This window comes from Calypte anna, chromosome 1 (genome assembly GCF_003957555.1).
Source record: "Calypte anna isolate BGI_N300 chromosome 1, bCalAnn1_v1.p, whole genome shotgun sequence".
NCBI classification, from domain to species: domain Eukaryota; kingdom Metazoa; phylum Chordata; class Aves; order Apodiformes; family Trochilidae; genus Calypte; species Calypte anna.
Window position 1 is genome coordinate 114,978,360 of NC_044244.1, and position 24,798 is coordinate 115,003,157.

Sequence of the window (24,798 nt, forward strand, 5' to 3'; positions counted from 1 at the left end):
TTGCAGGTTTATAAAGAGGTTATGAGGGGTATCTGTACTCTGTAGGCTACTGATGTCTCTCTTTTATTTTTAAGCTTCATTGAAGTGTGGAGGAAAAGTGTGGGTTTTTTCCAAGCCTTCTATAGATGACTCCTATAACTTCCTTTTCTCCCAGTCTCTGTGGATGAGGACATGTGGTTGTCTCTCTGTAATGTGGGAAGCGGGGAAGGGACCGGAATGTGGCTTCTTTCTTGTGCCTCCCTTGGTAATGGAAGTTGTAGTGACTCCTGTATTTTGGAGGATGGAAAGCAGAGTTTTTTTGGTAGCCATTTTAAAATAGGGCTACAATGGGTAAAAACAGCCTGTTTAATTTAATGTAACTATTTTTGTGCAGGTGAGGGAGGGAGAGGCTGTTGAAGAATTTATTTATAGTGGTATTACCAAAGTCTATTTTTACGTAAGGAGAGATGAGCAAACGTGGCCTGATTTTTGCCATAATTTTTCACTTCGCTGTGTACATGCTTTCTAAAAAGATCTGAGCTCTCTTTTTAGTCGTCATAGCTTGGGGGTTCTTTGTCAAAAATCACATCTGTGTTTGCTGCCCTTACAACAAGCTTTAGGACACGGTGGACAGTATTGTGACAGAGGCAGCTCTGAGTGTTCTGCTCTCTGCTTGTGCAAGACAAGGCATGGACACCGTAATAGTGGTTTAGGCTCTGTTATTAGATTGCTTTTGTTCTAGGCTAGGAAATGTGGTTGGTTGTTGGAATGGTCTGAATGCCACATTCCTTCTTGTCTGAGGAAAACATAATGGGATGGGCAACTGATTGTTGGGATGCTGGGTGAACCAATATAAATAAAACCAAAAAAATGTGAACATTTTGAATTTTGTTTAGAAAATACTTGTATAAGTGTATGTAACATGTTTTATTTGAATTTTAAGGTATAGCACCGATGATATCCAATGCAACTGGGCACTTTGTAGCTGATAGTACAGGACAGTACTTTGATACAGCACCTGTGGCATTACTTAAGTCAGCCTTAACACAAATTCACACTCACCGGATAAACAGGAACTGTAAGGATGATGCACTTATTGCTTTTCCTAATGACCGTGCAGCCAGCCTTAGGCCTAGTGAGTGGAATAAAAAGTACAGGTAAAAATTATGGAAATACAGTATTTAAAATGGCATATTTTAATATTCTGTATAGTGGTTCAAGTGGATCATATGACAGTTGACTGATTTCTTTTTAAGAGTGAAAGTTCTTTAAAATTCATTGCATTCTACTTAACACTGAGCCTCTTGCACATAATTTTTTGAGTCTCTTTTCCTATGTGAAAGTACAAATATAGCTATTACAGTTTCAGTATTTAATTTTTATTGTTGCCTTTACAGATCAAATATTAATAATCAGATGTGATTTTAAAATATTTTAATTGAAATACACATGTTGTGAAATTAATGTCCTCATTCTAAGACTTAGAATCTTTTTATACATACGGTTAAACTGCTCTGCTTTTTATATGTTTAGGACTATATTCACAAAGACTGAGAGATATAATTATATAGATCCTGAGTTTTGTTATACTGACAGTGAACGACGTTCAAAAGAAGCACATAAGGAATACTACAGACACTTCATTTCTAGTTTAAGACAGCGGCGCTTACAGAAAGAGGTCACTAGGTAAGATTGGGTTTAAAGGAGAAATAAATTTTTTAGGCTCACATAAAAAGTATGTCTTTATATGTGCAGAGTTAACTTAGTGGCACCAGTCATAAGCCTACATTTGTCCTGTGCTGGAATGAGTTATGGTCTTTGGACCTTCATTGATACCACATTCAAAATCTATTATGTTCAAATGTTTGTTTAGACATTTAGAGATCTCTGTCTGGCTAAAATGTCAGGACAGATGTATGGAACTTGAAATGAAACTTGAATTCAAGATTAGATGCCTGGTTGTAAGAAGAGTTGATTATGGTTAATAGGAAAAACATTATCCTGTTGGATTTCCTTTTCTTTCATACAGTAAAATGCAGCTGTTTCCAACTGGTATGTCTGTATCACCCGAAGTAATAGATTCAGTGTCTAGATGATGATGTATGTTGTGAACAGTAGCAGATAAGATTAAAGTGTTGTATTGGTCTTCCAGCCTTACCAGAATACATTTTCAGTTTATCAATTTGCAAAATCACTTGGTATGCTGTGGAGCAAAATAATCACATAATGTCAGAGGTTGGAAGGAACCTCTGAAGATTGACTTCAACCCCCCCGGCAGAGCAGGACCAGAACTAGGGCACAGTCACTCAGAAATGCATCTAAATGGGTCTTCAAGGTCTTTAGACAAGGAGACTCCAGAACCTCTCTGAGGAGCCTGTTCAGGGTCTCTGTAATCCTAACAGTAATCCTTACATTCTTTCTTATGTTGATGTAGAACTTCCTGTGCTTTATCTTGAATCCATTGCTCCTATCCTATCACAGGGCACAAGTGAGAAGAGGTTGTCCCTTCCTTCTTCATGCATAATGGAAAAGCAAAACTGACAGCTTTACTACTTTTAAGACTTTATTTAAAAAAAAAAAAAGAAAAAAAAAGCCTGCAAAACCTGTAAAACAAAAGAATTGATACCTTCAGTGATCAGTTTGCAGGATCCATTATCTCAAAATTAATCACACCAGTGGATTGCTGTTTTAATCCCAATTTATTGTGCTCTGTGTGCATATACAGCGTGATTTGGACAGGGTCTGAAGAACTGGATTTATTTTATTTTTATGAATGCTCATGATGTATGGTTTTCTTGAAAGGAATTAGTGTTACAGAGTGGGTGAACCCAGAGTGTTACAGAGTGGGTGGTTTATATGACCATAGCTCATACATTCAATATATATTGTATGAGGAGCAAGAAGAGAGAGGAAAATTTCAGTTATCAGATGAATTTCACTTTTAATGTCAAACTTAGTAATGATTGTCTGAATATTTCGTGTGAAACATCTGCGTAAGGTCTGTGGAAGTTTGAAATTTCTTAGTTGAAGGTGAAGTTGATGGATTGGAATTGACCATTGACCAAGAGAAGTTAATTGCTCTGAAAATTAGGCTGTAACTTGACCAGTTCAGGCATGTAGGATTGAAGGATCCTTTGTAATCTTAGCATTTGCTAACTTTTAAGTGCTTGATTTTACAACTTAATTGTTCTTTTAAGAGGTATGTTACACACGATAAAATATTCATATATTGGTAGCAATAATAGTTGCAGCCTATTTAGATAAGCAGTTGCTACAAATGCACAACAGACCTTTATCCTTGCCTAAACAATACACTTAAGGACTTGTTCAAGGAATTTTCTGTACTTGAGGGTTATTTTCTAATGAAATATTCATAGTTAAAAGTATAATATTTCATGTTTGAAAATCTTAAAATATTTAATATGTAGAACATGGAATGCTCAAGCCTCTTGATTTCCATAATCTTTCTTTTTTTTTCCCCCTCCTCTACAGGCAGTTTTATATTTTCAATAATTCTGTGAACATAGGCCTTAAACCAGCTGAAGGGCTTGTGTCACCAAAGCTCTCAGTCACAGATTTTCACAAGGAGAAGCTTCAGTTTAAAATGCTTCCTTTAGCTGAGAATTGCCTATTAACTAGTAAAAAACTCGCAGCAATTGGTTCTAAATCTTCAGTCAAAGAAGTAAGTTAAATTCTTAAGCAGAAATGTAAGCATAATCTGTTTACCATATTAAAAAAGCATAATGATTTTTATCCTTCTCTGAGAAGCTGTCTCCTGTTTGTCACAGATTTGGAGTGGGTTTAGTTCTATGCCATCTTCTACCCAAGAGAAGGAAGATTGCAGTTTAACTTTGACTCCCAAACAGCTTCATCAGATACTAATTGGTAAGTTTTATATCTGATTCCTAAATGGATATAGTTGTTATAGAAACATTTATAGTAACGCATTTTATGTTAATAAATGTTTATCTTAGCTAGAAAAATAGCTTAATTTGGTAGCAGCTTGATATGTACAGTAGTGTTTAACTACAGCAATGTAATCCTCAGAAAACATAGAGGTATGATTAAGTATGAACATGTAAAAGGAGAGCTTGCTTTACAGACTGCTCATACTACAGCCTATTAGAGAGAAATCAATACAGCATAGTACAGGGGCTGTTTGTACCCTTATGCCTCGTTATTGGATAATATCTGGACCAGCATTTAAAACAGCAAGATTCATGGGCATATACAGAACATTTCTTGAAATTAACCATGAACAGCGATCCCCTAAAAAAGTAAAGCTTCCTCAGCATCCTTCTTCAAAGTCATTTAATTAGAATACTCTGAGATGGGGAGTAGCATCCATTAACAACACTTACTACTAAAATTCAGCTATTTTAAGGTCATTTTTTCTTCAGTAAGATTGTTTAGCAGATAAGGGAAAATTTTCAGTTCTTTCTGATCTTTTTTTTTATTTTTTTATTTTTTTTAAGTGAAGCCAGATATTTAAAATAATGTAGATATTTATTCTTGTGGAAAGGTAGAGTAAGAAGCATATTAATCAAATAAGTACATAAAGTTTTGTATGATGTTTGAGTAGGGCCAGGAGCTCTAAAATTTGCAGGCCAGCATAGAAAGTGGTGATAGCAATAAATAAAGTATGTAAATAATGGAGTCAGCATCAAATTACATCATTGTTAAACCTTATGGTCACATTTCAGGGAGTAAATATATAGGTAAAGCATATAAACTCTCAGTGAATTGCTGATTGTATAGTCATTTAAATATCTGATTAATGAAAAGAAGTATTTGTGCTTACTAGTAATGTCTTTTGTGTTTAGTGCATTGCTTTTTCTATTTTAATAAATGGCTAACATAGAATTAAGAAATAAATGTAGGTGTGTAGGTACTGGGTTTTCAGTTGTACTCCTGCAAACATTCACAGAACATGCATGGCATTTTTTTGCAAATTTTAGTGTGATTTTGTCTTACTGTGGGATTTTCCTAGCTAACTAATTCTGTAATTTGAGAAACTAAAATGTTTTGATCATAATGTTTTAGTAGTTATGCTTCCTTACAATAATGCGTCCTTTTGCTTTTTAATGTTGAAGCTTTATTTCTTATATATTGCAGGTCCTTCTACTATAGATTTTGGTGATGTTTGTGTGCATTCTACAACAGCCAGAAAACTGTACATCATCAATAACTTGTTAGTTCATATATGGATACAAATTGAGATTGAAATTGATGAATTGCAGCAGACGGGTCCATTGTCTCAGGTGGTGCCTCCTCTTACAAAGACTGATATTCCAATTGTATTTGAGACAGACACTCTTGGAATCTTTAAAAGGTAAGGCTTCTTATATTTATCTTAATTTATGTATTGTCTTCACAGCAGTATAAAAAAAAATCACGAGGCTAGTTTAACATCACTGTAATTGAGGTGTTAATGGGCTACTGTCATTGTGGTAATATTTTAATAACTGATGTAGTTTTACATTGCAAAATTTTGCAAGTAAAGTTTTTTTGGATTTAAAAAACAGCAAAAACACTCTGACCTGTCAAAAGCCTATATAAAGCCACAGTTGTTGGGTTTTTTTGAGAAATCTTATGGAAAATACTGTGGTCTTTCTGGCATAGATCCTCAGATGCATGTTACAGGCAAAGTGTTTACTAGCATTCTGGTATGAATATGGAGCTCTCAGTTTACTAATGCTGTGAAATGGCTGTATTTTTTTACTGCCTTGGGTCAGTGCTGTGTTTTTTCAGAAGTGTAGGGGGGGCCGCAGGGGTGGCTCCTGTGAGAATCAGCTGGAAGCTCCCGTTGTGCCAATTCTGGCCCCACCTCTGCCCAAGGCTGAGACGATGTGGGAAGCTGGATGTGTCTCTGAGGGTAACATAGTCAAGAAAGAGGAAATGAAACTACTAAAATGTAAAAAAAAAACCAAACCAAAAACAACCCTGCAGACCAAAGACACCAGGGTCTGTGAAGCAGGAGGGAGAAAGGTGCCCGAGCAGAGGTTTTCCCGCAGCCCGTGGTGAGATGGCAGCTGTGCCCCTGCAGCCCATGGAGGAGCGCGGTGGGGCTGTCTCTGAAGGACCACGGTGTGGCAGACGTGGATTTGAAGTGTCACGGGTGGGCAGACATAGAGCCACAGCCCACACAGGCTCACGGGGAGGGTCAGCTGTGTCTGTGCAGCCGTGTAGGAGCCCATGTGAGAGAGAGGAGGTGACTGCTCCCGCAGCAGCCGTGACTCTGTGTGCAGCCCAGGCGGGAGCAGTCTGTGCCTGAGGGACTGCACCTGTGGGAGGGACTCATGTCCCAGGGGTTCCTGAAGGACTCTCCCGGGAGAGGGACCCCGCCTTGGAGCGGGGGAAGAAAGAATGTGAGGAGTCCTCCCCCTGAGGAGGAAGGAGCAGCAGAAACAGCGTGTGGGGAACTGACCCTAAACCCCCCCTGCCCCTCCCTGTGCCCTGAGGGGGAGGCAGCAGGGAAGGGATCCGGGAACGGGGAGAAGGGGGGGGAAAGGTATTCAGATCTGGCCATGCTTCTCTTTCTCCTTGTAGATTCAATTAGTTTTTCCCTTCCTAAGTTGAACCTGTTTTTTGCCCATTACCACAACTGGGGAGTGAAAACCTCCCTGACCTTGTCTGCAATAATGAGCCTTTTCTCCTCCCTGTCCCGCAGTGGGGGCTGAGGGGGTGAGTGAGCAGAGGGCTGGTTGATACTGCCTGGGTCTCAACTATGAGAATTATCCTTTGGGATGCATTTCACTTGTGACCTGATTTAAGTTGTATGCAAAATTAGGAAATGTTTTCTCTTGTCAGTTTTAACTATGTGTTCACATTCAATTTTATTGTCTTTATAATGATTAGATTTGACAAATTTCACTCTGACTACAGCATAATAAATACATTAAAAATATTGAAAAACTTATGTTTTTATATTACAGATCTTTCAATTATACAATAAACAACCATCACCTTGGGCATGTTCTGGTAGTAGCAAAAGCAGTGTCTTTTGAACTGGAGCTGTCTACAAGGGAACTGATTTTAAAACCTGTTCCTGGCTACCTAGCAGAGACAGAATTCAGAACAGCTGTCAGGGTGTACAATCGCAGAAACAGTCCTGCTGAATTTACTTGGAAACCTATAATCACAGATAGAGAAACTGAATTTTCTATACAGCCAGCCAAAGGTATGCTATGCAAATACAGTGTGTGTACACATATATTAAATGCCAATAATGTTAAATACAAGACAAACATTTAGCTGATGCTGTAAATTGTGTTTTAGATTTGGGTCAATACCAGTGTATCCCAAAAGCAGTACCAGATCAGAGTGTTAATATTAAGCAGAACACCCTGCATAAGCCCTACCTTGAGTGTGTACTCAGGGTACTTCATCGTTTGCATATACAGGCAGCAGTGCTGGTGTAACCATTTTTCTCAGAACACATTGCTGATATTTCAAAAGTGAGGCAGCTGTTTAAGGGTGGCTAGCAGTATCATACAGCTCATTAAGATAGGAAAGTTTCTAAACCTTCTATATCCATAAAGCTGCCAAGAAGTTGATGTAGACAGTCAGTGTGACACTAATGGAATTCAATTTGGGATTAGTCTCTACTTGCAGTATGTATCAATATTTGTTAGAAGTGTGGGAGACATCAGCTTTTACCTTTACTTTGAAAGGTGGTGTTCTGCATGAGTGTGTAAATCTCCATTATTAAAGAAATAGCTGTGATCTGAATTTGCACTACACAGTTGTAGCAACATGTGGTTTGATCAGGAGGCTGGTGCATTCTCATTCGTGAGAGAAGATATTTCTGCTGACATAAGTTCAGACCCAGCTGCAAGAAGAAAATGTATATTGTCTTTCCCAAAGTTCTTATTTTTCAAGGATAGTCAGTTAATTTTTTTTTTTAAATGTGGACTATTTGAATAGTTTATAGCTAAGAACTACCAGTGAACCTGTGTGTTTTACTTTCTAATGAACAAGTTATTCAATTGTCACGAGAATTCAGACCCTAATTTTATGTAATTCAACATACTGTTGAAGACCTTTGAAGTTTAGACTTAGTCTTCAGTAATAGGAAGAAATTTCATTTTAATGGGCTTATGTTATTTCTAAGTATATAATGTAATTTGATAATTGTATATGTGTATGCTGTATCCTCTTAAATTGTGCACTTTTATTTAGGCTTTGTGGAGGCCTACGGAGATCTGGAGTGTGAAGTCCTTTGGCATCCACACTTCAGCTCTCCAGAGGCAGGAGAATTCAGCTTGTGTGTGCGTGAAGGAAACACGATGAACCTGAAATGTTTTGCTAAGGTAACGATTACTACAGCAAATTTAGAGAAGCATAATGTGTGGTTATTTTAAACAATTTCTTAAATATATTTCTAGTTCCATGTTTTCAGAAAATAATTTTTTATGACTTAAATATTTGACATGTTTAACAAAATATTGCTCCGAAGACTTGAGGAAGTCAAGACAAAGACAAAATGCCTTTTTCTTCTTTGAATTATATGCTTCCTTTGGCACAACAACTTAGTGGTCCTTATATGTTAGGTGATAGTTGTTCTTGGCTCACTTAGTTTACCCAAAGGTTGAGGTGGTATGATCTGTAGTATATATTAAAGGGATACAAGTGCATGGTGGGGTTTTTTTTTTCCCTCTTCTTTCTCTCTCTTTTCCCCAGTAGCTTTTTTCTTTTTTCACCTCTTCTTTTGAAGCCTTGGCAATTGCCATATATAAACCAGGACGTATGTAAATTAGAATACTAGCATTTCTACTGATATTAAAAGCTCTGAGGGATCTTGTTCTGATCACACGCTTATTTTAAAAATGATTATAAAAATCATGGAGCTTGTGCTATTAAATTTAATTTAATTTAAATATTTTTGTCTGTCTTGAAATTTATCCAGAAATATCTCTGAGGTTTTGTCTATTCACTTGAAATCTAGATAAGATAAACATATTGAGTAAATCTTGTCTCACAAAACTGTTTGCCTATTTGAATACATCTAGTTTATGCATTCCTACAAGTATGTTAATTCATTATGTAATGAAAAGCAAATCAGGCTGAATTATTTATTTGTACTTAGTAATATCTTGTTTAGTTTGCTTGTTTTCTCTTATTTTTTAATAGCTTGGTACTACTAAGGTTCAGTTTATAGAACACAGGATACCCTTCAGTAATAGTCCACTGGGATTATCTACTTACAAGACAGCCACTCTTCAAAACGTAGGATATAATCATGCATACTTCCAAGTAAGCTAAAGTTATTTTTAGCATATTTAATTTCTTGGGGTGAGGAGGAAGAATGGAGTTCATTTTATCAGATCATATTGCATTTTTGCATTCTCAGTTATATCTTTTAAAGCTTCTGTCTGTTTTTCTGAGGAAATAAGATTTTTGTGAATAGGAATTCTGTCCCTCTGGCAAATTTGGATTGTTACATAGATGGGCTGACAGACAAGCAAAGTGATGATGGTCTAAAAGATTCTGGAAGTTTCGTGAGAATTGAGAACTGTTGATGAGGGTAGAACCCCACATGGCACATCCTATGAAAAACCAGTTAAGGGTTAGATGCTTTTATATTTTGAGACACAGAGCAAACTGGATAGTCATTCTATGCATACTGGCTGCCCAGTAAGTGCATGCACAGGTCCAGACCAGCGACAGCAAATGTGATTACTTTGGTAGGCTAACATCTGAGAGGAAGATAGGCTGTATGATGAACTGGATAAGAAGTGAGATGGATGCCAGAGTGAGTAAAGACATAATAAGCAAATTACTAGGAAACCTAATCTCCTGAATTCTCCAGATCGCAGAATAATTTAGTATAAATCTGTGTTCATTTAGTGAAGCAAAATAATTATCATAAGCATTCTCAGAATTTCTGCTAATAAATTACTGTCCTCCTAAGAAACTTGTTTATTTTATTTTGATTTTTATTGTACTTCTCTGTTTATCCACTGATCATTGTAAGAACAAGTATTATTACAACACTTTCGGGTATGTGCCCGAAAGATTAAAATCAGCGTAATCCATAAGAAACCAAAGAAGCATACCCAGTCTTTTAAGTCTCTGCAATTATTCTTAAGCCAAGAGGGGGCTGATTTTTTTTTTGTTATTTTCACTTGTGTATCTATGCTTTAAAAAGTTATCTGCTTGTGTTACATCAGAAGAAAAAAAAAATCCATATAGCCCTTGCTTGATATTGGTAAACCAAATATTTACTCCTAGTATTATTACTGTACAGTATTAGAATCCCATGTCATGTCTTACAGTGAATGACAAAAAGAGAAGTGATGAGATTACCTGTCACTGAAAAGATGCTATGAATATTCTTGAGAATATTCATAGAATAGAGTAGAATAGAATAGAATAGAATAGAATAAAATAATCATAGAATATTCTGGAGACTTGCTAGATAGCAAGCTTTAATTTTAATGACTTTGTGAAAACAACATATAAAACAGAATGTGAATTTTCCAACAGGAGTGCTAAATTATTTTGTAGTAGAAACTGACAGTCATAATATTTAGGAATCTGTTACTTTCTTGAGCTGTGTTTTGCCTCAAGCTTCTAAGTCCAGGTTAGCATTGTATATTATAAAGATTCTCCTCTTAAGAATAGGAAAATTTAATTAGAAATGTATTGTTATTTTAGAAACAAACACAAAACACCCCCCCCTTCCCTCACCTTTCTTAGTATTATTAATGTTTCATATTTGTTTTTTAAGGTTCTTGATTCAAACCCACTGCCTGGAATGATGATCACCCCTTCTAAAGGGGTGGTACCTGTGGGAGGCCACGCTGATCTCAAAATATGTTTCACTCCAAATGCAAAAATGAGTTTTGATACAAGAGTGGAGGTATTCAAAACTGGAAGAACTTTGTCTTTTCAGTGTTACATTGTGTTTTTATGTGTGGAGATGTGTGCTCATCTGTGTATGTTTGGATTTTACCTCCAATTTACAGCATATGATGGCTGCTATAACTTGAGATTTTGATCTCAGTCCTGCTCTGAAGCATCAAATCAGCCTCTTGGTTTGAGCTGGTTCATGTTAAGGCATTGGAAAGCTGTTGAAACTAATGTGTGATTGTCTTCAGAACATTATGTAGACAAATGTGCAGTTTTTTATGGCATATAGAAGAGCAGGACTAGAAACTGCACTGTCTTAAATGTCTTTACTACTTTTTGTGGTCATCTCAGACAAGGATTTAGTAGTAGATTTGATTTGAGAATAGGACTGGAATAAGCTTCTAATCCTATTTTGTTTCCTGCGTGCTTGGTTCCTGAACTTTTCTTTGGTTAGATAAGTGTTAATGGAAAAAAGAATTCTATCACGGTGCTCATCTTTTCTGCTTTTTCTGACTCTAATCCCGGATTCTCTATCTTCTGTGGCTATGCCTGCTAAATCTCATATCCTTTTTTTTTTTTTTTTTCCTACTTCTTAAACAGATTTCAAATTGCTTGGAACACTAATATCTACTATGTACCAGGACCCCTGTCAAGCAATTTGTGTTGTGGTACAATTGCCAGTTCTTACAGCTGCTGTGATCTAATCAGCCCACTCAGCTTTCTCCTGTGGGAGAAAACTGTTCATTCTAGTGGTACAGCCTACTGCAAAGTTATTTTTGCCCGCAGAAGATTGCTTTTTCCTGTAATTTTGGGATTATTTTTTTGTTTGTTTGTTTTAATAGACAGCTATGACTATCTTGGATACAGCATGCCACAGGGGCATGAATGGTTCTTTGAAGCCAGATTTCACTGTAATATGTGTATCTGTATATTCTAGAAAATAAAGGCATTTTGTTTACTTCTTTTGTTTCTGTATCAAAAAAATACATCATAAGGACAAAGTTATTTTCATATTTGCATTACAAATTATACTGAGTCTCTTTCTGTATATATCTAGGGTAGTTTGGTTGTGTGATATTTTTTATTTATTTTGTTAGTCAAAAGCCAACTTTTTTGCACGTGAGAATGACAGATTTAGTGAGATGCTAAAATCCCCTTGTCAACTATCACCATGCTTTCCATTCTCTTAGGTAGCAGTGCGAAATTCAGGAGTTCTAGAGCTTAGGATTAGTGGATTTGTAGAGATCCCTGAAATAGACATTGATGTGGTAAGTATGAAGAAATTGAAGCAATTGGTAAGATTGGTTTGTTTTGGTAAGGTAGTGTTTGCTTTATCTAGATGTCAAAGTGTCTCATCTCTTCTTCCTATTTTTCATTTTTACTATATTAGCATTCTGAAAAGATGTAAAAGAGAAGATTAAAATTAGAGGAAGAAACTAAAAACTAGATGTACATACACAAGTTGCACTAAAAGATAGCTTTTGGATTTGACAATCTGGAAGAAGTACGCTAAAAGGGGGAGGGTTTATTTAAGGAAGTTTATAGAAAGTTATATATATATGTTATAGGAAAAAATGCAATAAGAGGCAAAGGAATCCACTGATCAACAGATGATGCAATGATGGAATGATGAATGATATGATGAATGATGAGTGAATCCATACTGAATGATAAAAACTTTCCTGATAGTGTAACAGTACTCACATATTGAATTCTAAAATGTTTCAGTTTATATCCTGGAAAGGTTTTAAAGATAAGGGTTATGCAAGATAATTGATTAACCAAGACTGTTATGTTATAAATTGTGAATCTGTGAACAATTACATTTTTCATATTCATTTCCACTAGAAGCTTTACTTCACTATACTTTGATCCTTTTTATTTTTTCTTTTTTTTTTTTTTTTTTTTTTCCCTTTAAACTTCCAGGAACTCTTTGACTTTGGTGGTGTTTATGTCGGTTCTACAAAATCAATTCCATTTTTGCTGCAGAATGAAGGACAATCGTGTACAAGAGTGGATTTTGATTTTTCTGAGTATAAAGATTTTAAATTGAATGCTAATGACCATTCAGGTATTTGATTTTTCCATACCAGAATTTTGATTAAATAAAGGATGGATAATGCTAATAGAAAACTGTGAGGCTATTTCTGGTATACAGATTTTCTGATTTAAGAAAACCAAAAGCAATTTAGGTTTAAACAGCAAAGTGCTTTTTAATATAAGTTGAGAAGAGACGTTTTGATTGCCTATAAAAAGGCATTTGCCAAAATAAGCATTTGAAAAATGTCAGGTTGCCTGCAGATTTTCTTCTTCATTTTTTTTCCTATAGTTGCTCTGGTATGTGAAAAAAAAGTTTGAATACTCTCTCTCTCTCTAGTTAAGAACCCCCCCAGCCAGCAGTTTTTTAAAAGAAACAACCCCAAAAAGTCAAACAACTACACTAATTTTCTCTTCATGGACTTCTGCCCACTGTTTGGGCAATTCTTACCCTTCAGTTAATTCGTCATCTGTCTAAGCATCCTGACTTCTCTTTCTTAATGGTACCTAATATCTGCAGGTTAGTAGCAGCCAATTATTTTTCTCCTTGTGGTATGAATTTTCATCCTTTAGTTAAATATTTATGCCCAACATTTTTAATAAAAGGTAAATGACAGTGAGGTTTTTTTTCTGAAATATTGTGTTCTCCCAAAAAATAACTTCAATGATGATTGGTGGTGATGTAACATTTAATAAATTACCTCAAGAATCCTTACAAGAAATACTATAGTCATTCATAACTTTGTGTGAAATGTTTACCAACCACGTGTGTAGATGCTTTATTGAAAATCACTTTGAAGTACTGCAACTATTAAAAATTTGCTAATTACTGAAATAATATCTGTGCTTTTATTTTGGATTTTGTTTGACAGTGGTTGACTGCTGTTCTTCAAATCCTCATTTGTATTCAGTTAACTTAAAGGGAAAGTCAGCTTTGCAATGCTTCTTGTCCTTCATGCCAAAAGAGGTAGGTTTATGGGGTAGTGGTGATTGTGATAAGTTAAAATCATGCTCTGTGATATTGCCATGGTAAAAAAATGCAGACATTTTAGATGCACATTTTAATGTGTGCCGGAGTCTTATAAAAATAATCCAGTTCTTAAGAAATCAAGTTCTGAAATCACCTTTGGCTGACTTTTGCTGCTTTCCTAAAATGTTTGCATAGGCAAAGAAAATACACTTTCTCAATAACTTGAGAATGGAAAAGGTATAAACTCAAATTGAAATGGTAGTCCTTAAATCATTCAGCAAATTGGCAGCCATTTTCTTTTTGCAGCTATTGGTGTTTTAACAGATGATGGAGGGACTGCAACAGTAGAGGAGTTTTATGTGCCGGTGATTGGCAAAGTTGCTTTCTGATTCTGGTATTTGAAAGTAATACATTGAAGATACGAGATTTTATGTGTTAATTTTACATTACGAAGAAAACATTTTATTGGCAGTAGGTGAAGATAGAGTGCTATAGCAAATTTTAAATCTAAACCTATTAAACAGTACTTCAGAAATGGAAGGTTTGGGGTTTCCATGTACTAGGAGAGTAATGAATTGAAAGAAAACTTGATCTTTGATATCATAAGCCAGCTTCAGAACAGGCAGCTGGAAACCACTTCTACAGCACATAAACCTGTTGCATTAGCTGCATTTTTACCTTAAAAAATGAATGAATATCAGAAACAATGCATCTTGGAAGGGTCAACAATATTCTTTTTAATCTCCCCACCCTTCCTTCCTTCCTCCCAGCACTTCAGTTTCTGAATAAAAGGAAATTCCTTTGTTCGAAGCATCATTCAAATAATATTTGCAAAGTATGGGCTGTATCTGGTAACACAGATTTTTCTTCCTCTTATTTCTGTCAGCTGAGATTCTGTGAACACATGGAGGCTATTGTGAAATAACTGATGGTGTGAATTTATAGCACATTCACTACACTGAGATGCTTTTTCCTGACTGAACACGAGTCAAATAGCTTTAGGTAGAAAGGGTCAATAATAGAAATGCAAGACTGAATAACGGTGTTGGAATAATCTGAGTATACAGCATGGTGAGTCACAAGCTGAACAAAAATTAAGAGTAGAGGCAGACACCATACTGATTTATAAAAATCATGTTTGTAAATCAAGTAAAATAATTATTCTAATCCATGCTGAAAACACTTTTCCTTCAGCATCCACAAAGAAAATTCAGTTAGGAGTTCTATGAAAATGGAATGCCACAAACATACTGATTTTAAAATTATGAATAGGGTTTAGAAATATTAAAATAGTTTCTAGCTATATTAAAATAGTTTCTAGCTGTACTCTTCAATGTCTAATACATGATGGATTACTATGTTTAGTATTTAACAGGTAACAACAGGCTAGCTTCCAAGGTCTCAATTTAAATTCATTTTAATAAAGCAATCTTATTTCTGTCTTGTCAAGTATTTAACAGAGGTATTTCTGATCTATGGTGCAGATGCAATTTTGAGTTACTTTTTCATTTAATCCCACTTGCTAAAAGTACAGTTGCATATAAGATGTAAACCACATTCACTGATGGGAGCCATAACCTGAAGTCAGACAGTTCTGTTCTTGTTAATGGCCATGGATTTCTCTGGTGATAGTGCTTTGTACACAGTGATCCTTAATTCTACACTGTAGAGGAGAAGAGTCATCATCCTTACAGATTAGTGAAATATTCACCCTTAAAAATCCTAAATGATCTCCTCAAGTATAAAAATAGGGATTTTATTTGCCTCCCAGTAGTCTATTTCCCATTGTTACAATTGAGCTCTATTACTATCTTCTTTTCTTGTTGAGCTACAGGATGGATTAAGAATAGAAATGTTGCTGCTGACACCACTGTAAATTCAAGTGATTGACAAAATTAATAATTCTGAAAACTGCTGAAGAAGCAGAAGGCACTTTTATGTGTAATTTCTCTTGTCATCTGAACTAGTGCTCAGTATTACTGTTTGTTATTCATGAGAATCTCCAACTATCATTCGATACTGGTGATACGGAAACCTAACTGGAGACAAAGTTAGACTGATTGTCAGTCTCCTTTGATTATGACATAATTTTGTGAAAATAACCCATATTCTTACATTAGACCGGGTTTGTTTTGTGGCTGTGCTTCTTAAAAAACAAACAAACAAAAAAAAACCCCAGAAAACAATCTGTGAAATATTGTACCTGTTGATTACGGATTTCTCTATAGTGTTTTCTGCTGTCATCCTTTTTAAATTTTCCCAGCTCTAGATCTAGGTGTTTTTCAAGTCTTAAGAATAACTTCTGTCAAACAGAAGAACTTCCTCCAGAAGTAAGGGGGGGAGAAAAAGGTCATAAGTAACTAATAAGTGCTGCTTTAATGAAATGTCTTTATTTCAGTATCACCTTCCCTCGACATACTCACAGTCTGTCTGTCTGCCATTGGCCTCAGTGCTGGGTAACCTCACTGTACAAGCAGAGCTTTCCTTCTTCTCCAAGGGTATTATTGCTTTGCCTGTCAGGGGGCAGCTTGCTTACTGATAGGCAAGACATGCCCAAATGCACTCAGAGATTACAACCCACCCGTGGTCACAAGTTAACATCACTCAGAGTGCAGCACTGAGCTGTCTGTAATAGCACAGACTAGCGCTAAATGAAGTTATTTTTGGAAAATAAGTGCATTGCCCAATATGACATGACTAAAGGAAGCATCTGGAATTATATGTACCCCCCACCATGCAGTAGCTAGTCTTTAATTTAATTCCTGCAAAGAAGAATACTAATAAAAAGAATAGTTCTGTTAGGAAAATGGTTTGTGTACCAGCATCTCTTTTTGTGACCAGAAACTCTCAGTAGTTTCAGTTGCTATTTAAAACATCCCCACCCCCCCTGCCTCCGAGTTCTTTATCATTCTACCTTATCTAGATTTCCCTCTTTTCCCACCTAATTTCTGCCTTCTTTTTCCTGACTTTCCAGTCTTGGAAAAAAAAAAATCTTTTCTCTAGACTAAACTTCCTCTACTAAGGTTTCACAGTTCCAAGTGCTGTTCCCAGCCTCTGCACTTAAACAGCTGTTTCTCTGCTCTCATCACCATTTTCTGGACAACTGCTCTTTACCCAGCTTTCCTCCCAGCTGCTACAACCCTTCTGTGTCCCAGGGAGTAACATTCTTTGTCTGCTTTCAATTTCTACTAAAACTTCCTGCAGTTGTATTTATTATTGACAATACTACTCCATAAACCAACAAAAGCCTGCTATTTAATGTTATTGTTAAGAAAGTAGATATGGGAAGTAAGGAAAAAATAAAATAATTCACATGTGTAAAAAATTAACAAAAGCATGAAATTTAATATGCTTTAAAAATTATTAAAACTACTTGAATTATTAATGTAAGGTTTTAAGTAATTTAGTCTTTAATGCAATCTTGAAGCCTCCTGATAAAAATCAGCTTGGAAGTAGTTTACCTTCTTCCTCAAAAAGATTCAAATCAAAATGAAATTAATACATTGGAACTCTGAATAGTTCCTACAATTCTCACTATAACTTAGTACTTACATATACATATGACATCAAAAGATACTCTTAGAGATGAAGTGCATTGGCATGCTTATAAAATAATATCTAAAATAATTTGAAATATATCTCAGTATTCTAGGTGGTAAAATGAAGTTGATGCATTATAGATAAAGCTGGGAGGATGCTCAGACATGGTCTGGTTGTGCATTCCTGCTAGTCCAGCATCTCAGAAGGTGTCAGATGTGACAGGGCTCTCCACCTTACTGGAGAGAGTTTAACTTTGCTGTTCATTGGTTATGAAAGTCAGAACTGTAAGTTAAAATAGTATACACTATTTAGTTTTATAAATATTTTAGGGTTTTTTCACTGCAAGATAAGGAGGTTTAGCCAGCCAAAAGTCTGATGGGCTAAGCAGGGTTCTCACTTCAGAGCTGAATAGAAAGAATCGTTCTGGTAATGAAACAAAAAACAGCCAGACAAAGTCAAACAAAAAACCCTATGACTATCTGGCCAAATATCTGTTGTAGCTCCTTCATCCCTACCCAGAGACTGAGCTAAGTGTTACTATTAATGATATTATTAATTGATTGCTAGCAGTGTTTATTTTTGAGCTGAGTTTTGAATTGTATTGTCCAAGAGGCACAGAAACATGTTTTTTCTGACCATGGCTTTCTTTCTGCAAAATACCTGGACAGGTTACTGTGAGGAGCACCTTATTCCTTTGGTTTAGTGCCAGAGAAACAGGCAGCATTTGGTCACCTTAAATATTTGCTCATCTTTGTTACTCAACTCCTACTGTTTTACTCCAGGTGGGTGATCCACCTGCTAGCAGCAGTGTCATGCATGGTCTGGTAAGGTATGGAAGTGAAGCAAGGTGCAGGAGAGTACTACTTCAAAATGAATTTTTGTCTTGTTTTGGTTTTTTGCCTTTTTTTGTTTGTTTGTTTTTTTGATTTGTTTTTAACCCTGGTGCAAAATAAATTCCAGCATCTTGGAAAAAAGACAAAGTACACAGCTGTGTAATAATGAAGCCTACCAGGGCCCTTGATTGAGATAAATAGAGCAAGTCACACCTATCCGAACTTACTGCTTAAGCTTTTTGTAGAGCATTGACAGGTGGTTTTGCCATTTTTAATGATGCTTTTGTTGTTGTTGTTGTTGTTGTTTTTTTTTAATGAAAGAACAGAATTCATGGTGTAAGAAATTAATTATGTGAAAAATCTGCAGCTGTGGAATTACAGGGTATTGTTAGCGCATCATTTCTGACCATATACATATGAAAAATTTAATTTTATTTTCAATGTTTTGAATGATGACTTCGACCATTGGTTACATTATTCATTATGAAAAGCTGCTTATCTGTGATATAAAGCTGGGGAGTCTAGGCTGAATGAAAGATTTAAGTATCTTTTAAGAAAAGCCTCATGTTAAATCTGAGTGGAAGTTTAGAATATATGTTTTATATAGCTGCAGGACTTTAAGCTCTTGGTTTTGCAATTAGGTTTCAATTTAAATCAAGGTGTTTTTTTTAAATGCACAGCACATTTTCTCTCTTTGTGTCACTGCTGAAACTCTATGTTGCTAGGGCTAAAAATAAACTTTAAACTCATACTTGACCCAAAAATTTGATGATTTCTAATGCTTCAAGATATTTGAACATTCTGTATGGTTTGATATGGTAAATAGAAGGGTATTCTCATCAGGTGTTTCAACTTAATTAATAAATTACCTTACTGATTTCCTTGCAGTTCCCTGTGAAGTTCTACTGTAAAAGCAAGTACTGTGCGTTTGAGGAGCTGTCACATATTCTTTGTTCTAAATAAACTATTTGATTCTTGGGTTAGACAGCAAAAATTTAACTCAACCCTGAGAATATGTGCTGTATTACACTAATAATTAGCAATAAATGTTTTATAAATCATAAAATTATTGTTGCATTGGGATTCTTAGTAAAGATAGAAACGAAGCAACTGGCTTTAAAGTGTTTGGGTTTGTTTTTTTTTTTTTGAAAGAATTTAATATTTTTTTACTCTCAGCTTCCTCCCCTCAACCTGACAACTGTGCTTGGGTTTGTTTACCTTTTATGCATGAGTTTTATATAAAAATATTGTTTTAATTGTTGTGGATGCTGGAGTGGTTTTTCCCACTGCTGTTTTCTTGCAGTCTACTATTTAGGCCTGAGGCAGGAAGACATCTGTGCTCACTCTCCGATTTTCCTGCCTTTTGAAAGCTTTGTTTGAACCTTTAAAGCTTGAAACTAAGATTGCCAATTTGTAAGTGATGCCTCCTGTCCAATTGATGTGCATAATCAGTGCAAGTCAAACAGGAAAATTATTTCTTCTAATGATATAAACAGTCTTGAATGCTTGTGAAACAGTGCTCTCTAGGCTGTTTGCTTCCTGCCCCTCTCTATTCTCTGTTTTACGAAGTAAAATGTAGCTTAAGAAAATCTTGGTAGATAAATAACTTTAACGTACACATAGATTATTTAAAAAGCAACTAGGAATCCAGTAGTATTACAGGGATACATATTTTTTGGTAACATTGCCATTAATTTTTTTGAGTATATAATCTTATGAGAGATTTTTCCATTAGGCAATTTTAATAGTTTAAAACAAATCTTACATTTTTTCCCTTATAATGTATGCAAAGAGAAAAATAATTATTCTACCTGCAAAGTGAATTCCTATTAAAAAAAAAAATCCGTTTCAATAATATGTGTGTATGCGTAGGTGTATGAATATGATTTCTAGGTATACAGAATGTTTAATTTTTCACTTGTGGCACAGGTTAGTTAATGGGAAGTTGATGTCACAAAGATATACATGAATGAAATAAGAGGTCTAAGATTTGTTCTCAATTATAGAAATACATTTCTATGAGTTGTGTTGGCTCCAAACTTACCCCATTGTACTTCAGAGCAAATATAGGTTTTTAGTGAACATCATGTCCTACATGTAGTGCAGTGAGTGTCTTGAACATATTTATGTTTGTTCTCCAGTTCTTAGTGAATATGACTCCTATTGCACAATAAATTGATTTTTTTTTTGTGTTAGTGGAAAAAAATGAAAAACAAATTTTGAGTAGCTGCTTTGGGACAATGATAAAGAGCTTCCACCTTTTTTGTCTTACCTAAATATACTAAACATAACACCACTGATGAGGACCAGTTGCAGTGCTAGTCTGTACTCTCACTTAGCAAATGATGTAATGATATCTACTACGGACTAAATATTTTAAGCTTAACAGATATTAAAAAATTAGTGTTATAGTGTGATGCATGTCATACTTGCTAGGGATAGAAAGAATTTTCTACTGCATTTATTTTTTACCATAATGCCGGGGAGACAATTTATGCAGAATTTTGCATATTGTGTTTTTGAAGATATATGCTGGATACACACACACCCAATATAGCAGACTTCTCATGCAGCTGAAGAAGTGTGATAGATTCTTTGGATTGTGTCTGTGTTGTGACTGTTGTATGAGATGCTTGACTTAAAGACTCCTCTGCTATTTATTTATCTATTTATTTATTTTTCTCCCTCTCAAGTTGGTTCACTTTGCAGTTCTCTCTTACATTTGTATTTTAACAGCTATAAGGGTTACCAAATAATTGTGTATTCAGCTTCATTATATCAGACTTCTCTTATGTTTTGCAAAAAGGTTTTAAAAGGTTTTTTAGACAGATTTCAGTATTCAAATGCAGTGCTTATTGGTATGAACCATAAGGAAAGATAGTCAATTTTTAATCTGAAACTGAAAGGAGCCACTGCTTTTAGTGACCTGAAATTATTTATTTCACATGGGCTTTGAAGTAAAAAGGACTTCGAAAACTATGAAGAAATTATGCTTTTCAGTCTAATTTATAATTATATGGGTTTATGCCACAAGAGCAAATTTTGAAGATGTAATTTGATGAAGTACTTTATGTAGGTGACTTGAGCTAGTAAAAATATGAGTATGTAAATCAAATCAGGAGACTTTTACTCAGTCTTTGTTTATGGCACATCTCAAGTATTAGTTGCTAAACATCTTAAACTGCATTTGTCACATTAATTTTGAAAAGCCCAATTTTACATTATAAGATCTAATTATTATCAGATTGAAGGAGCAGTATAAATCAAGGGACTGTAGTGATCTTGAAAAACATGCTCTGATCTCACGCAGTCCTCTTGCTAAACACAAATACACAAAATGTTCCACATAGCTCAACAGACATCTTGCTCACCAGGAGTTTGTAATTGTGTGTTATAAACTCTGCTGGAACTCCAAACAGTGTAAGTGCCACATACTTTCTTCTCATTATCTAAGCCCAGTGTTGCTTCTGTTACAGATGGATATGTACCTCATTTCCTTGGGATAAAGAACTTTTTTCTTACCTATCATTTATATGTTTTACTCACTACCACATATATGAAAGTGAAGCATGATGTACTATTTTCAGCAGTTTTTGAAAGTTTTAAAATTATTTTTAATTTCTTCTGAAGATCTCATTTTACTGCAAATTTTAAGGAGCACACAGATTTTATAGGCCAGAGGCCTCTATGGAGATTTCATTGTTTTTCAAGATGAAAGCAGAATTGCGGCATTTGAAGGATTGCAAAAATGGTTTAAGTATAGAACTTCTGGTTTTTGTTTTTTTTTTTTTTCTTCTATTACGTTTGTAACCTCACATTTTTGTCTGGAGAACTTCCTGCTCTGATGTGTTGACTTATGGGGGGACAGAGCAAATGGGAAAAAATACCTCCTTGAAAGTACCCTGCAAAATAAATTTGCCCTCTCTGTCTCTCTCTCCCCCCCCCCCCCAAAAAAAAGGAGGATTTTGTATAAAAACATGCTATCTTCAAATTCTATGCATCATTTACTTGGGGATGTGATTGTAGAGATAAAACTAGGATCAAAATCACAAGAATTCTAGTCTCCTGGGATTCATTGGGGTTTAATGACAAAATTTTTAAGAGTATTTATTTCTGTGGAGTTCCTCAGTTTTAACTCATGCTCCTCTTTGATCTTGAAGCACATTTTGCTTATGCTGGGTGTGACATCACAGCTGACCTTTTCAACTTTGAGAAACTGAGAATTTATGTACCTTTTTTGCATTGTCTCTGTTCATACTTCTGTAGTTTAGCCACCATTGCAATCTTTTTCCACTCAAGGGAGAAGCTGGAAAGGACCACAATGCAGTCATTTACCAGAAAATTTATCTAGAGTTGTGCTGATAACCCTGATATTTTTTGGCAAACTGTTTTTTCTTGGTGGGGGAAAAAATGTCTGGCCACTGATGACTGTAACGTCTGATACTGGATGCTAATAATCAGCCTCCCAGTTAATATCATGCTCAGCTCCTAAATTAATTCCCTATTTCTTCTGAAACAGAACCAGTCAGGTGGTTCAAGAATTACCCACAGTTTCTTGGAGAAAGTGATTCACGGTGGTATTTTTGTCCTTTAGGTGGCAGCATACGACTTCACTCTTCCACTTGATACTCCTCAAGCTGACTTCCACTTGACAAAGCCAAGCCCTGAAGCTCCAACTTCGGTGGGGTCTGCAAAGCACGTCGTTGCACCTCGGCCAGAGGCAGTGACTGTGGCTGTTCCTTTCTGTAGAGTTAAAGCAGTGGGTAGGTGAACCAGGGTCTGCTTTCTTATATTGGTAGTCATGTTCTTGCTTGTATTATAGTTGCAGAGAACCAAAACTGAAATGTCATTTGTAATTGTGTATTTTGTAAATTTCTTGGAAACTTCCAAATTTGCAAAATTTGAGTCCTGTTTTTAAGTATGTGTAAAGCTGAAATTTCTATATGTAATTATGACCTGCTGGGAAAAATGGGTCTTTTTATAGCCATAAGCCTTATATAAATACAGTCTGGGGACAGAGTGGCTGAGAGCAGCCAGACAGAGAGGGACCTTGGAGTCTGGATTGACAGGAAGCTGAACATGAGCCAGCAGTGTGCCCAGGTAGCCAAGAAGGCCAATGGCATCCTGGCCTGTATCAGGAACAGCGTGGCCAGCAGGTCCAAGGAAGTGATTCTGCCCCTGTACTCAGCCCTGCTGAGGCCACACCTTGAGTCCTGTGTCCAGTTCTGGGCCCCACAGTTTAGGAAAGAGATTGAGGACCTGGAGCAGGTCCAAAGGAGGGCAACTAGGCTGGTGAAGGGACTCAAGCACAGACCCTATGAGGAGAGGCTGAGGGAGCTGGGGCTGTTCAGCCTGGAGAAGAGGAGACTCAGGGGAGACCTCATCACTCTCTACAACTCCCTGAAAGGAGGGTGTAGCCAGGTGGGGGTTGGTCTCTTTTCCCAGGCAACTCTCAGCAAGACAAGAGGGCATGGTCTCAAGTTGTGCCAGGGGAAGTTTAGGTTGGATATTAGAAAGCATTTCTTTATGGAGAGGGTGATCAGGCATTGGAATGGGCTGCCCCGGGAAGTAGTGGATTCTCCATCCCTGGAGATACTTAAAAAGAGACTGGATGTGGCACTCAGTGCCATGGTCTGGTAACTGCAGTGGTAGTGGATCAAGGGTTGGACTTGATGATCTCTGAGGTCCCTTCCAACCCAGCCAATTCTATGATTCCATGATTCTATGATTAGTTTACCAAAACTCATTTCTGTTTCTACTCATCCATCGTGCTTTTAGACCTACTCATGCAAACCCCAGTGTTCACACTATTCACAGCAGTTACTCTGAAAAGTGTGGAAATGTTTTATGTAAATCATCTGGGTTTTTTTATTTTAGTCACTGTCACAAATAGGAGCTCAAGCTATTTGTTAATTTTCCTTATGATGCCTCTGACTGATCCTGATCCCATCCAAGAGAACTGGTGGTAATTTAGTCCACTTGCTTCTGGTTTTTTTTATGTGCAGAGCTGCACTCTTTTGGCGAGTCAGAATTTAATGACCAAGGTTACGGGCTGTTTACCTGCAACTAGAAATAGGTATCTTAAATGATTCTTCTTTGCTTCTCTTATAAATAATTCATGGTTCTCTTTAGTGTCCAGTCTGATCTTTACAGTCACATAGACCTCCACATTGTGAATACTGGAATTTGCTGACTTTCCTCATCTCAGCTTTTAATATCTAGTCACCATTTATTTGAGATGAGAGTTAAGTTCTGAGTGTCTTCCTGGAATTATGTTTGTATAATTTTTAGACATTTTGGGAGCACTGAAAGGGGCTTGGCCAATTAAATGCATAATGTGGGCTAAGAGCAACTCCAATTTAGAAGGTTTTATCTACGTTTGTTAGGTTTTTTTCTGTAGGGCTTTAACTTAAGTCTTTCTTTCGTGATCCTTTCAGATATCAAAGGAATATGAGAGATCCCATGATGGAAGTAAATTAATATCAAACATTTCCACATATCCGTAGTGTAGAACACATAGAATATAGATAGATATGCGTATATATATATATATATATGAGATCATTATAAAGCATGTTTCTAAAT

General features: G+C 36.0%; 1 protein-coding gene across 1 annotated transcript in view; it reads left to right on the plus strand.

Moving 5' to 3' along the window:
* The window catches only part of CFAP47 (cilia and flagella associated protein 47), a 296,044-nt gene that overhangs the window by 18,420 nt on the left and 252,826 nt on the right, over positions 1–24,798 (plus strand). Inside the window, exons 10-22 of the mRNA XM_030456465.1 lie at positions 923–1,136; positions 1,513–1,665; positions 3,472–3,661; positions 3,768–3,864; positions 5,095–5,311; positions 6,915–7,159; positions 8,161–8,291; positions 9,112–9,234; positions 10,712–10,843; positions 12,024–12,101; positions 12,760–12,904; positions 13,743–13,837; positions 22,808–22,976. Coding sequence (XP_030312325.1) covers positions 923–1,136; positions 1,513–1,665; positions 3,472–3,661; positions 3,768–3,864; positions 5,095–5,311; positions 6,915–7,159; positions 8,161–8,291; positions 9,112–9,234; positions 10,712–10,843; positions 12,024–12,101; positions 12,760–12,904; positions 13,743–13,837; positions 22,808–22,976 — 1,989 coding nt within the window. The remainder of the gene's footprint in view (positions 1–922; positions 1,137–1,512; positions 1,666–3,471; positions 3,662–3,767; positions 3,865–5,094; positions 5,312–6,914; positions 7,160–8,160; positions 8,292–9,111; positions 9,235–10,711; positions 10,844–12,023; positions 12,102–12,759; positions 12,905–13,742; positions 13,838–22,807; positions 22,977–24,798) is intronic.